We start from the raw sequence: 15,626 nt of genomic DNA, 5'->3' as shown, positions 1-15,626 counted from the left end.
CTTTGACAGGGTACAATAGAGAATTGGTAATGTCTAAAGGCAAGGGGATCATCTCTTGAGAATTCTCCATTACACTAGGCTTCTAGTTAGCAGCACCATCATGCACCTCCGTCAAAGAGGTGAAAAGACAGTTTACAGCATCACCCTCGAAAGTTGAGAGAATTAATTGCTATTTTTTCTGCTTTCAGAATGGCACTGATAACATAATCAGTCATGCTGTCAGAAGCACAATACTTCTTCAGTAACTGTCAGTTACCTAATGCTATCAAATATCTTTTATCCGTGGTCAAATGACAATTTAACTTGTGCTCCTCCAGCCAGATTTTGTTTTGTACCTTAGGAAGGATATCAGTATGTACTTAATAATTTTACAAGACAGCTGGTGACTTGAGTGCTTTGCTTTATTTTAAAATAGAGTGTAATAGGTAATTATCAAAGAGGAAATCTTTACTATAGTTAGTGCTGCTTATCTAAGAGAGGACTAGAGGAAGGACTTTTGTAATATAACGTATTTACGACTCTTACATTTTAAAGGATGTAAAGTGCTGTGGTGTTTTATTGTGTAATTAAGAGACTGCTGTAGAACTTACTGCGTAACACTGTATTTAATTTATATTCTTTAGTTACTCACATTTCAAAGACATGTTCCAAAACACTAGTATTTCTGCAGAACCATAGTGTGCTGCTGTGTTTTATCCAATTTACATTTCATGGAACATTAAATACCAGTGTCATTCAATAACCAAGGTCAGTGGAAAGTAATAACGTTTTTTGTGTTTTTTTTTTTTGGCCTGTGTTTCAGGTGCCGCTATTTATTCCAGCTTTGTTTTCCTTCACCTGCCTCTTCATGGTTGCACTGTCACTTTACTCTGATCCTGTCAATACAGGAATAGGCTTTGCAATAACCCTGACTGGTGTCCCCGCCTACTACCTCTTTATCATATGGGACAAGAAGCCAAGGTGGTTCAGAAGGCTCTTAGGTAAGTCCACATTAATGCGGGACTCTTCCTTCTCTCTCAGAACTTTTCAGTCGATCCCTGTAATGGGGTTGCCACCCCCAAAACACTCTCTCATAGCATGGGGTGGCCCTTATCACTGGGCCTAACTCCTCCCACCCCCCTTGTTAATACTGCTCAAAAACTCTATAGCCCAGTTTGGCTGCTGCAGTGATTTGGCCCTCCAGCTAAGTAATTAACAAAAACACCACCCCTTCCAGGCTATACCAGTACAAACCTAAACACAAAGCCAGAGTCATCTTGCCTATATCAAACGGTGCCCAGCCCCTTCTTTCTTAGGGTCTGGTCCAATTTCAATAACTCATACAACTTGACACACCTCAGCTTTCAGCCGTTCCCAGGCTGTTTCCAGTTTCTCCCTCTTAGTCCCTCCTGAAATCCTATGGGATGGCTCTCTAATGAGCAGCAACTCCCAAGACTTGCTTCTTTCCTGGACGCCTCCCTTCTCTTTCCATCTCCCCTCTGGCATCTGAGTATCCAGGCTTCTCCCTTATCTATTCCAGAGGCCTGATTGAGTCATATGACCCATTTTCCCCTGGGGTGGCAAGTTAAGTATGTCACAGATGGGGCTGAGACCCAACTCCCCTTAAAGGGTCAGCCACACTGTGATAAGCCCCAAACTGGAAAGGCCTTTCGATTCTTGTCACCACTCTGTTCCAGGGACAGCAGAGCCACTTGCTTTTCACTCAAATGCTGTAACCATTAAACTAAACTCCGGCTAATTAAACGGCCACGTCTGCAGCATGCTTATTCTTTAAACCAATCAGACAGACAAGCATTTTTTAAACAAGACATTTCAGATTACTTAACCCCTGTGCACCTACCACACAGGTATCTGAACCCAGTTAAGTTACTGACCTTCCTCCTACAGTCATTTGCCTGTTCTAATAGATTAAATGTTTCCTTGAGAGGACAACAGCTTCTGACAACTAAAGCATTGTCCTAAATGTAGGTCTGATTCTGCACTCACTACTCAAACCAAACACCTATGGGCCGCAGTAGGACTTTGTTTCAAGTAAACTGTGCTGGATCCTTTAATTAATCCTTCATTAAAACGGATCCTAGATGGTGACGTGATTCTTAATGACAGGTTTCAGAGTAACACCGTGTTAGTCTGTATTCGCAAAAAGAAAAGGAGTACTTGTGGCACGTTAGAGACTAACCAATTTATCTGAGCATAAGCTTTCGTGAGCTACAGCTCACTTCATCGGATGCACACAGTATGCATCCGATGAAGTCAGCTGTAGCTCACGAAAGCTTATGTATTATTAGCTGTATTATTTTTTTTTTTACATCTGAATCTAGTTGAGGAAAATTGTTTATATACTATTTTTGGAATTTTTTCAAAAACCTGTGAAACTTTTGATGTGTTGGGAAAGAGCTGTCTGAAGCTCTTTTGATTAGAGACGAAAAAACAGTACAGTTAATTTTAAAAAATGCTGTCCCACTCCCTTTTTAATTTTTGTTACTCATCCCTATTTTGTGAGGTTTTATCATGAGACAGTTTCAGTGCAAACAGAAATATAGGCAAGATCTCCTAAGAGATTTGAGAAATGGTGGGCAATTTGTTAAACAAAACTGGGTGAAAAGCTTGCCTTATGCTGCAGACACTTGGTGAAAGCTAGAGATTTGAATAGAAGTTGATTTCCCCACTACAGTTTATTAAAATAAAAAATCAAGGGCTCTCCCCAACTCCACACCACTGGGCTTTACTGGACCTTTAAAATGAGCTTGTCCTAATAAAGTAGCACAAGTGCCTTGTGTGCATGCAACATGTACTTCTGCCAATGATAGGCCAGTTTGTGCCTCTCAGCAGCAATTAACCAGCCCTATTCTGAGTCGGAGATGTCCACATTAGTTTATGATTTCTTTGGCTTGACGTTTAGGAACTAGAAAATATTTTCTTAATAAACCAACAATATTTGTTTGCATTTTCTGGTGAGAAGCTCTGAGGTTTTGCAACATAGTTACTTGAAACTCTGTGGCCACAGGATGCCAGTGTTGAACTACAGTACTCGGGTGAAAGGAAAATATTCTCTTTAAGGGAGATTGGATATACATTACGTTTTTTCTACCAGCTGTGACAGTGTGGCTGATTCTTCTAGCCCTTCGGAGAACACCGGATCCTCATGCAGGAAATCAAGCCAGATGCCTGTGTAACACATACAGACGCACAGTACTGGCTCAGAGGGGAAAGCAGCAGACACCTGTCAATATGGGTGAAACAGCTTGTTCAGCTTCCCTGTGTTATTCCTGTAGTAACAGTAGTAGTTAGAGAAAACTGATGCTGAGAGTTTTGAGGTGGGGAGGAGGCGATAACCCACTCATTAAATAAACAGCTTTGTTTCAGAGTAGGCAGTGAGAAATATCCCTGGAGTCATTTTTTAAAAATGATATTACTTTGCAGGAGTTGATACTGCTGCACTGTCGAGACCAAAGAGCATTTTTCACATGTACTGTTTCAGAATAAGTCTATTTAGGATGCTTCTCTGAGATCTGAATAATGCATTTAGCTGATCTCCCACAGAGACTGCAACATGAGCATTCATCTTACTTATCAAGTTACCGTATTTCATAAAAATAACTTCACTTACTGTGAAGTTAATATGCCTGGCCAATGTAGGTAGCCAGAGAGATGTTTGGGTTCACTTTCTCTCTCTCTCACTCCCAAATGGCTTTTAATCTTGCACCAGGCAGTTAATATTTCACTAGTATCATACACCTGTGAGACATAGTTTTACCCAATGTGCTTGGACAAATCATTATCTGCACCTGGCTGTTTTCTTACCTGTGACAGAATTAACCTGAAACCAAAGATCCAAGAAAAGGGGCACCCTACAAAAGTAGATCAATAATGAAAAGAATGTAGCAGAGATCAGAGGTGGACCAGAGCCAAAACACATGAATCTGGATCAATGTCTCTTTATAATGGGCTGAGCATCCCCCAACCTTTGAGGAATTTAAAATTCAGCAATTGCTCTGAATGTTGAGGGCTGAGCCCATATCAGGGTAGAGATATGCTGTACTTGTAAAATCCATCCCTTTCTTTACCTGCTATTTCCAGACATTAGAGGGTGCCATGTGCCCATTCAAGGTGTAGCATGATATGTTCAGTGCTGCTCTCCTTGCTGAGTTAATGAGGTTGGGCTCCACAGGAATTCATCTCCGCTTTATGCTAGAGAGCAGCAGCAGGCCCCTTGTCCTGTCGTCTACATGTCCAGTGAATCACTGCTGTTACTGTGAGGTTTCTTTCCCATTCCCAGCCTTTATTCTGTGGTTATAGATAATGACTGTGAGCTCCCCTATGAAGGCGGTCCAGATGAGCCTGACTTTTGTTTATGCTCAGGGTCCTTTAAACTGCCCTGGAAGCGCACAAAGGGCTTTACAATGGATACAAATATAACTTGTGGTGCCAGAGTGGTATAAAGGGCCTTAGTGTAAATGAGAATCAGGCCCAATATCTCTAGCCACTGCTTAAAGCACAAAAGTACCATGGGTGTTTCAGTGCTTGCAGCTTCTCACTTCCATAATCCAGGCTACAATGCAGAGTATTTCTTCTGAAAAAACTCCTCACCTTAAATATTGTATTAAACCTCTGCGCCCCCCACCCCCCGCCCCAAATAAAAAGGGCAGAGAAGAAGAGCTGTACAGAGAGAGATTCTCCATTGTCTTGCACCTTGTGTCATTTACCAGTGCAGAGTGAGTATAAAACACTAACAAATCAGAATGGTAGTGTGTTACCCCCCCAGTGCCCTCATTTTGCACTGGTGTAAATGACTACACAAGGTGCTGGGCAGTGGAGAATCAGGCCCTTGAGTGGCAAGGATGCCTTTTAGTTTAAGATGAACTTTGAAGAAGAAGTGAATCTTTCCTTGGTATTCAATATTTATGATTGGTGCCCGCATCAACAGTGTAAACAGACAAACCACTCAAAGGACAAATCCCACTAATCCATGACTCTTATCTTTAATAATAGCAAAGGTCACAAAGAAATATATAAAATTGTATCTAACTTGTAACATGTTTAAACCAGTGCAGAGGCGTTACATGCACATATTTAGTATTTTATTTTGGTCAAGCAGATTCTGACACAGAATATGGGTGCATCATTCAGCATATTTGGACCTTTATTGCAACATTAACATTGTTTGGTTTGAGCTGAACAACTGTAGAGAATCAACTCTCTAGAGATAATGTCTAAACAGAAGTCTCTCCAACAAATAAGAACCCTTCTATACCTAGTAATTGTCCCTTTTTGGCATAGAGCTGAGCAAAATGTGGTTAGAAAGGGAACACAGTGGTAGGGATCTTTAAATGAGACATTTTATGATGCTATGACTGGTACATCTAAATACTTATGAACACATATAATTGGTGAGTTGAACAGCTCTTCTAGGAAAATCTTCCTTGATTGCTTCCCACATATCTCCAGTTTCTTTACTTTTATCTTTGCAGACAGGGTAACTGAAACATTGCAAATCATCCTGGAGGTTGTCCCAACGGAAGATGGCTTGAAATCGTGATCACTTACATCATGAAGAAGCAGGTGTTGCCTGAGTGCCCCATTTCAGCTTGGGGCATTGGGGTAGGGAGGTTTTTCCCCCTCCCTGGAAGTTCAGTGAATTACAAGAGCAAGTCACAGTTAAAATTAAGCCTGGAAAAGAATCGGTTACTAGAGCTGTAATTTTTTTTTACATTCTCAAACTTTTGTACAAGGAGTTGATATGTAGAAAGTACATCTGCTCTGTGCTGTAAAATAACAGAAGCCACAGCACTCATGTGGACATCGATCCCATCTTGTCTCTCTGGGAGAGTGGGGACAAGTAGAAAAAAATGAAAAATCTCATTAATATTTCCCTTTTATAATATTATATTTTAGCAAACCTTAGGTTCTTCAAATTGGGGATTTTACTACATTGTCAATGAACATTTGTTCTGGAAATGTTTTTGTAATCAGATATACTGTGAACAGTGTATCCTGCACCCTGCTCATGAAGAACCTAGCCTTCACCGGAAGGAAGGGCAAGGTAAAGCTCCTTAGCTAAAAGTTTGGGTCAACATTGTTCTCTCTCCCTCCATTCTTCACCCATATCTTACTTCTCTTGTCTCAACTGAAGCAGCACCTCAGTTCCCCACATACAAACAGGGTGGCTTCACCCACCTTTGTGGTGGCCTAGTAGGATTGCTAAATTACCTGAGTTTTTTTCAATAGAGTAATTGAAAATAGATTCTGATATTTAATATTGATTTTCTGCTAAAGGGAAGGCAAATTTTAGGTTTGAGGCAATAATTTGATGCATTTGAAAAGTTTCTACAAGCCTGAAAGTTATCATTGGTTCTGCCGGTATTCCACGGTATATATGTGAGAAATATCTCTCAGTCCAGTAAATACTTTCAAATCAGTTGAGACATTTGAAATTCAACCACTGAACATACATGGATATTTGTAGTCTAGGAAAATGTGGATCTGCAGTCCTCATTTAGGCAAAGCTCCCATTAAAGACAATAACAGTTGGTTAACAGATGTGATTGGAAGTACCACCAGTTATGGAATCAATGGGAATTTTGTCCAAGAAAGGACAGCTGTTTTGGAATAAGCATACTAAGTGAAAGGTGAATTAGAGAAGGTTTGGAATGTTGAATTGGATATGTACACAAACCGCGGGATGTTTTCTTAAACACATACCGAGTTCTTCGGCCTTGTAATCTCAGCAAATGATGTTCTCCTACAAAACCTACTTCCTGGTTCCCAGTTTCAACTGAAACTAGAAATTAGGGAGGAAATTGGGTTGCAAAAATTGAAGGCAAAACTTGGTTCAGAATCAAAACAGTTTGGTGGGTTTTTTTTTCCAGTTTGTGGTTTGGGTTAAGGTTTGGCTCAGTTGTGACTTAGCTTGCCCTTTCCTATTAATAATACTTTGCACAGTAGGTGAACACTGAAATATTTTAAATGATCAAGAAAGTGGTTCTATATTTCAAAGACTACTCCAGCCTTAGGATAAGATGTTACTGTTAATATGTTAGAAAAAAAAAACGTAATTAAATATTTAAATATCTACTTTTAAAACTGTTGCCTATTAGAAGATAAATTGTTTCTTCAAAACCTTCATGAAACAGACAGAAATCTTTTAATTTATATATATTGAGGGAAACACTAGAACTATCTAAACTTCTACCGTTAAAGGGATGCTGTCAACTTGAAGTAATCAATTTTTAAAAAGAAGAGGTTTAAAGTCTGTTCACTGCACATGCTTCTGAGGTCTCCTGCCAGTTTTTGTGGTCTTACAATCACATTTTCCTGGGTTTTTTTGTGCAGTTTTTTTCTCCTGTGTTTGTGTGAAAGACCCACATAAATAGGGAAGATGCACTAATTGACTAGATTGTGTGCAGTTAGTATTACTGTTTCCTCTAAGTGCAGTCAAATGAACAAAGTAAATAGAGAGGACAATATTTTTCCGCTGATCTCTTTCAGTTATAGTAACCTTAAGTATTGTTTGCAACTACAATAGACAAATATTTTCAGACGGATTTTTAAGTTGACTGGGTTCCTTTAAGTTTACTATAGTATTATTTTTGTTTTCTTCTTACAGAGACTGAAATTTAGAAGTGTTAAGAGAGCCTGTTTCAGCCGTCACTTTTCAGTAGCATTAGTTTCACACAAGCAATTACTTTGTCTTAAGAGAAATAATTGAATTTACTGCAATTGTATATTTAAAAGAAAAATAACTTGTGAAATAACATAATGATTTTTAAAATGGCACACAGGTGCTTATGATTCTAATTAATGATTCAATTCCATGAATATATACAATGTTAATGCAAAAATATTTCAATCAGATGTCCATTGAGTTACAAAAAGTCAGAACGAAGGACAGGTATTGGGTCCTGAAGCAATGGGTATAACTGCACAAAGCAAAGGAAGTAGACAATATAAAGAAATCCTTGGAATGCTGCTTTTGATCTTTCTAAGATGTCATCTTCAAGTCCTTCAAGAAAGATCCCCTAAAATAGCATGCTAAACTTACGTTGTGACTTTTCTCATTTAGGGCCCAATTATGCACCCATTCAAAGCAATGGAACTAGTATTATGGTAAGGATTTGCATCCTACTATTACTAGTGTGGATAAGAATCAGGACCTTCAACTTTTATCCTCCTTTTTTTACTCTCAAACCTCTTTACCAACGAGCTACTGTCAAAACACCTCTTGCTGGGAATATGGGATGTGTTTTTTCTTTCTAGTGTTGGTCTTTTCAGGCTCTGTCTGGTATTCCCTATGCAGGCAGACCTCCCACTGAAGTCAATGAGAATGAAAGTTTTTTCAGCATAGAGGACTTCAAGGGAGATATTGAGTTGCATCCCATAGAGGCACAGCATATAGCTCACAGCCTAGGGAGAGGGGGGACCATGGTGATGGTAAGCCACCTTTGCACCCACTCTATTCCAGATTTTTCTGGGGGCAGAAATGGCCCTGGAGGCATGTTTAAGATACAGCAGCCTGCCCAGAGCTGCCTATGGGCACCAGTGTCATCCAGAATTTCTGCAGTGCTCCATGCTGCAGGTCCACCTCTGACATGTCTCTCCCATCCCTAGCCTCCCACCGTCTGTACCTGACCTTGTGAAGGGGCTCTCATATAACAGCCTGAGACTGTCTTACTACACTCATGCACTGGAGATATTCTCTCCTGTTCAGATCCAGGGCTTGTAGAGCCCCTTTTATGCTGTTCCTTCACCCAGCATGCAGGAGCTGGACTGGTTGTGATAATCTCACCCTTCAAGAATAGACCATTAGGGCCTGAGCACCATGTGTTTTTGTTTACACTGATGCAAAGTCTGTATAAATCACTACCAGATCAGAACAGCAGTGCTTTGCACAGATGTAAATGATTACATGGATACAGGCAATGAAGAATCACCTTATATTGCAAACTGTGACTAGCAGCTGCAAAATCTTAATCTGCTCTTTGATACTACCTCAGTGCAGGGGGCTGGATTAGATGACCTCCTGAGGTCGCTTTCAACCCTACATTTTTATGATCACTTAGGATGCACTAACCAGGAGAGGAAGTATGTGAAGGTTAATGTCAATTATAAATATCTGCATGTGATTTGTTACAGCATTGTCTCTGGATAATGAGGTGCCGAAAGTCCCCAGTCAAGGATCAGGGTCTCATTGTACTAAGTATTGTTCAAACACACAACTATAAGATGGTGCCTACCCCAAACAACTTACAGTTTGAGTATAGAGATGTATGTGACTGGTGCTACAATTCTAAGATAAGGGCCAAATAAATTCCTAAAGAGATTATGTAGCTACTGCCACCATCTATGAGTAGTTATAACTTCTAATACAGCATAGAGAGAATAGGCTCAGGAAAGATTGTTTTTTATTAGCTAGTTTTACAGAAAATAGTAAGTCCATATTTGAAATGAAAAAACAGATTCTTTCCATATTTTTATAATCAGTTTGCATGTGTATATGGAATCCCTCATTCACATCTAAATATTGTTACTACAGGACTGTGAATGTTTATAAATGTTGACAAGATGTTAAGATACATTTTTATCTATGTAAACATGCAACATTGTAGCATTTTTCTGAAATAAATGTAAAAACGTATTTCTATATATTTTCCAAATACCTAACACTTCTTATGCAACCAAAATCTTGACCGCAACACAGCTTATGGATATGTTCAGTTCCAAAAGCATATAGTATAAACTGTATATGTGTATATATTTCCATAATTCATGTATTCAATGAACAAACTTTTAAATACTAACAATGGTGCTACTAGACAAATGAAAATGTCTGTGCTATATTTTTGTAAATATGTAGAGATAATTCACTTTATGCACAGAGATTTCCAAATATTTTACTTTGATTTGTGCAAATCAAGTAATATCTTTTACTAATACATAGTCACAAAACCCATTCACAATGATCTGATATAAATATATATCTGATTTGACATAATCAGTTAAGGGTCCAGCTGATATTAGCAGGAGTTGTGCCTGAGAAATAACTTCAAAACAAGGCACTATATAATTACAGACAGTATAATAAAGGATTTGAAAGCATTTCCATTATAAACTCCATTTTGGCCTTACACGTCACATGATATATTTAATCTTGAGGGCTGTAATTAGTCTGTAGATATTTTTGTATACAAAATGTGGCATAAGTTTATTTTAACTGGAACCAGTTAAATTTTTTGAATTTTGTGACTTCAATAAAAAAAAAAGGAGTACTAGTGGCACCTTAGAGACTAACCAATTTAAGGTGCCACAAGTCCTCCTTTTCTTTTTGCGAATACAGACTAACACGGCTGCTACTCTGAAACCTGTAACTTCAATGAAATTTCTTTTTTTTTTTTTAAATGAATACAAACTTAAATGAACTTTTCCTGAAAACTTTCTCCTGGTTTTTTTTTTTTTTTTTGGTCACCAACTATGGAGCAAGTTCACATTTTAAAAATGTTGAAATTTTGCATTTTGAAAAAAATTGGAGTTTTGAATTTAGAAAAGGAAAAATATGTTTTAAACAATGATTCCCTCCCCCTCAAACTCCACACCTTTTAAAAAACCTTCTGATTTCTTTTAACTTCAGAAAGAGGCAAAGAAATATAGCTCTTCTGGGTGGTTGTATGTGCTTGTTTGTTTTTATTTCCAAATGCAAATCATCCCTAATTTTAACCATGAAGTTTCTAGTATTATTTTTAAGGGGAAAGATTTTAAGTTATTTGTGTTAGTATAATGGGTAGTTAATTTTCATAACATGCAGTGAGATGAAAGGGACTTTGCATATTATCTTATGGCTTCATAATTTCCAATGCAAACACAGCCATTTTATTAGGATATAGTCTAACTTTGGTCAATAAGGTGGTATGTATTTACGAAGCAGATTTTACCAGCTAAAATATGTCATGGTTTGTGAAAAGTCCATGTCAAACATTGTATCCAATGATCTTTACTTACTGATTTGAGTATTACATAGGGTAGGAATGGACTTAAGAGGTAGGTAGAAGACATTTGATCTTGTTCAGTTCTTGTGATTAGAAGTGGGTAGGACAGCTACCTGAGAGCTAGAGCTGGGCACTGGGCAATGAAAGGTCGCTTCTGCTTTATATGTTTATTGGAAGACTTCCCTTCGTTCTCTCTCTCAGCTTTTTGTAGTGATGGTGTCTTTGTAATGGCTGGCCTTGCCTTAAATATCTTGTTACTGATGTTAAGATAGGACTTAATGAACTGACATTGGTATTTCTGACTTACGTTCAGGACTGTGATTTTTTTTTTCTTTCAAATGTTGGGATATCTTTTGGCACAGGATATCTTAGCTGTCATATCTGGCATGACAATTGTGTCGTGAAGCTGAAAAACATGAATGATAATGTCATTTGACTTTGTTTTGTGGTTCGGAGTTAGGGTTCAGCCCTCTGCAGACATTGGGTCATAATTGAATGTATTTTCTGTTCACCTAGTTTTTGTTAAAGTGCAATTTAGTAGCATGCTGACTTTGATTATAAATTTTTGCATTGACCAATGGACACTCTTGTTACCAAACTTTGCTAGTCCAAGACTGGATTTTGCTTGTATGTTTCTTTTTTGGCAAGGAACTCCAGGAAAGTATAACTACAGTTGACTTGCCAATTCCTGTTTACATTTTTTGGTCTTGTTTTTTATTGAAAGGAATTTAACCTAAAATATTTTAAGTTATTTTTTCCTTCAAACACAATGGGGTGGGGTTTCTTTTGGTTCTTTTAAATGTCCCAAACAGCTAAAATATAGTTCTCAATAAAGGCTTGTATTGCAAAAGAGTAGGGAGTTTCAATTCGCTTTAAACACTTTATGAATGCTGACAATATTATGTTCAAAAACTGGTCTTTAATATTTTCAGTCTGAGGATCTAAAGTTGCTACAAAAACATCTGTAACTAGCCAGTGCTCTGTGCCTATAACACATTCTTCTTGTGCATTCTCTCTCTCACATGGAGAGCTACAAAATTTTCCAGCTGGCAGGCATTTCTTCAGAGCTTTTTCCACTCCCAAGAATTCAGCTAGATCTTTGAAGTAGGAAAAAACCCTTTCCGCCCAACCCCATGGCTTAATGTAGCCAGGATCTCACCACAGTGGCGTTGGAACACTTTTTAGAGTGTGGGTGCTGAGACAAAACTATAAACCCTGTATATGATGGAAACCACTTCAAGCCAGGGGGAGCTATCGCACTCCCAGCACCCCTAGTTCCAGAACCCTGTCTCATCATTTAGAATGAATACATCTGGAGGTGTATGTAGAGTAAATGAACCTGAAGTAACAATACCCATAACACATCTCTGAGCCCACAGTGAACTCTATTAAAATGGATTAGATTCCTGAGTTCTAAGATGCAATTGGTTTTTAAAACTAACAGTTATAATTGCATTTTAAACGTTCTGTACAGATTTGTGTGATGAACTTTTTTCCATCAAATTATTGATTTGAGTATTACGCCCTCAGGGATGGGAAGTATGGGTTTAAATGTTCTGGGACAATTTTTATTTTTTTCTGATGCCATTGGCTTTGCCTCAGGGAAAGCCATTTGAGGCAGTTTTAGCTGCCAGTAACTATCTGCTACTCAGTCATTACTGTGTAATTGGATCTAAAGTACATTGTATAATTTACTAGTAGCGAGATTTGCTTGCCTAATTGTGGTATCCAGCTGACTTCTAGGGATACTAATCAATGCATATGCATAGCACAGTAGACAGAGAACTGTATGGATGAGTGAATAAGTCTTGAAGTGAACTTTCCCTTTCTCAATCTCAGCACATTTAATGGTTATAAAAGTATCAAAAAAGATCTTGGATTTAAAGTGAGCACAGTGTTTATAAAAGGTGCCAGATTGACATAGCACTGGAAACTGTGCTCTATGTATAGACAAAGTGAGGTTCTTTAGACTGTGGATTTTTGTATGTGTTTCTTATTTTATACCTGAGACAGCTGTTGTAAGAAAAAATATGTAAAGTTTTTATGGGTGTGATATCCATTGAACATGCAGCAAACATTTTACTCAGAATTTTCCCACTCCTGTAAATATGGAATCATTTTATTGGGGGAAACACGTCAATATTTAGAGCAAAGCCAGGTAGAAGCAATGAATTTTGTTGACTGTCATGGGCATTATTTACTCATTTACAGGCTTGCTGTAAGAATCTCAGCAGCTGTTTTATTGGAAAACTATGTGTTTTTTTTCAAATCGAGCCTTTGCATCAGGCTACATTGTTTACATCCTGTGGTGGTCTGTTTCTTTCTCCTACATTCTCAAGATGCACCCTGACTTCACTTGGAGATTACAAGTATCTGTCCAGGGAAAGCATCTCCTTTTAGTGGCTCTACTGCAAATGAACATTTTATGAGATCTGCCTCTGGTTTAAACCTGTGCACCCACCTCCTATAGGTTTTAAACATTTTGCGGAAGATACCGGATACCAGCTGAAATAGTGTTTCTTCCCAAACTGAAATATTCCTGACTTTCACATAACGACATGATTTCAAGCACTTCCATAACAACTCTTCCCCAGATACTGCAAATAGAGGCTTCCAAGCCTCTGAAGAGTATCTTGCATGTGTTGCTACACTTCTAATTCATGACCAGTGCTAGCCCATTTCACTTATGAAAGATATAAGGACAAGGATAGACCCCAGCCTAGTTTTTGCCACTTACACACACTCATTTTTAAAAGTGCATTAGGAAATTAGTAAATGCTAAAACTATAGTTATGGTCACATTTTTAAAATTAGCTTTTTAATCTGGGCATGGATACCATTACATTTGCCCATGCAAAATGGGCAGTTGTGTGCATAACATCCAATTAGCCGGCTCAGCCTTGCTTTTAGACCGAGCTAACCATTTGCATGTGAAAATGTAGGGTTTGGTGCACTGACTCAGGCATGTTTTCAAATATCATGGGCTGCATTGGAGACATTTTCCCTTCATTTTTAAGGAAAAAGGTTTAGAATTTTTTGAGACTTGGGGCATTGCATTCAGTATTTTTGAATCGTTCAGGTATTCTGACTATTGGCTGCTTGGGGCAGGGAAAGACGTTTCTAGGGAGTTCTCACTATATTTTTAGGTGACATACTGCATAGTGAAACTCAATATTCATAAATTAACTTGGTTGCTGTTCATATTTCATAGCTCTGTTTGCTAATTTATGTGCAAGATATATAAAAATCATTAAATGCCATGAGATTTGATGTTTGTTCTACATACAACAGCACACCAATGAACAAAACTGCAGCAGTTTTTATTGATGCTAAAGTCTAGCTACCTGGGATTTTATAATAAATATGAATTAGAAAAAAGCAGGATAAATCAGTTCCTGTACTGTCAGCTTGGCAGAGATGATTTATCTTACCTTTCTGACAAGGCTGGATTTGACTGAAAACCTCATACAGCTTGCTTCTGCTTCAGATCACGCAAAGGCACTCTGGATTGTGAAAAGCAGGGTAGCTTGCAGTGCTGTACTGGTGCCATATTTATGTGGCGATATGTGAACTCTGAAGTGCTTCAGGTTGTATCTCATGATAATTATTACATATTACAATGAATCTACCTGAACCCATTTTAATTCCTTAACCCATATTTTAAACAAAAAACAGTTTTCAAGTTTTTTTCCAAAATCTAAAATAATTTTTAGAGCAATCCAGTAGGTGGGAAATATAAAGCTTTATCTAAAGTGGACATGTGGGTGATAAAATGCCTATTACCCATGTTCACCTATGTCACTACATTTAGAAATGGAATGGCATTACCCACTGGCTACATAGTGAGGTGGAAGCCCAGCACTCCTTCTACCTGTTATTTAGAGATACTTTTCTCGGTGAGTAAATATCTTAGACAACGCTGTCCCAATTATTAGGTTTTGCTGTGTTGCTGGTGGGCTCCTGACAATGATGTCTGCACCGAACTTCAATACTTGAAATAATAGGTTCTGCAGCTAAGCAACTGCCCTCAACAGAAGGTGGAACAGGAACTATGGTGTCAGGCTTTGTGCCTGTGTTTATGTATGGGTGACTTGTGTAACTGTAATACTGTTGCTCATTTGGAAGATGTGCTCATATTGGAAACTGTTATGTACGTGCCAACATATAGATGATAGATTGGTGCAATATGATCTCTCTCACATGTTTTGTTATGTAATAGAATTTGAAATGTATGTATATTCAATATGTAATGCTTTTAGTTGGCTTCCTCTTACACTGTATATGTGGTTTTATGTGTGTGTGTATGTATATGTATGTATGTGTGTATATATATAAATTATAATTATAATTTGTTTAAAGCTAGTTATGTAGAAATGCATTTCTATGTTGGAAGTTTAATAAAAAATCAGTAAAGTATCCTTTAATGCATTGGTTTCATTATTTTAATAATATTTCTAAGGCAAAGCTTGAATGGGGGCATTGTTGATGCGCTATCCAAGTTTCCATCCCTGATATGCAGGAAAAGACAAGCAGAAAGCATATAACCACCAGCCACTTAAAAAAAAAAAATGGGGAAAAGGCATTAGGCCCGAATTACTGGAAAGCTCTGTGCCCCACTCCAGCAACACAAAGCAGACATAAACCTAG

At 38.1% G+C, this 15,626-nt stretch overlaps 1 protein-coding gene across 2 annotated transcripts in view; it reads left to right on the top strand.

Annotated features, from left to right (window-relative positions):
- SLC7A11 (solute carrier family 7 member 11) overlaps positions 1-15,395 on the top strand; it is an 80,458-nt gene extending 65,063 nt beyond the window's left edge. Inside the window, exons 11-12 of one of the 2 annotated variants that reach the window (XM_007063729.4) lie at positions 803-980; positions 5,472-15,395. In XM_007063729.4, the coding sequence (XP_007063791.1) occupies positions 803-980; positions 5,472-5,539 (246 nt within the window). In that variant the 3' untranslated portion in view covers positions 5,540-15,395. Of the gene's footprint in view, positions 1-802; positions 1,598-5,471 lie in introns of those variants that run through there. The other variant, XM_037897213.2, reaches the window with a different exon arrangement.
- The last annotated feature ends 231 nt before the right edge of the window (positions 15,396-15,626 follow it).

The sequence above is a fragment of the Chelonia mydas genome, chromosome 4, assembly GCF_015237465.2.
Source record: "Chelonia mydas isolate rCheMyd1 chromosome 4, rCheMyd1.pri.v2, whole genome shotgun sequence".
NCBI classification, from domain to species: Eukaryota; Metazoa; Chordata; order Testudines; family Cheloniidae; genus Chelonia; species Chelonia mydas.
Note: the sequence above shows the minus strand (reverse complement) of the source record. Positions and strands in the feature narration are given on the sequence as shown.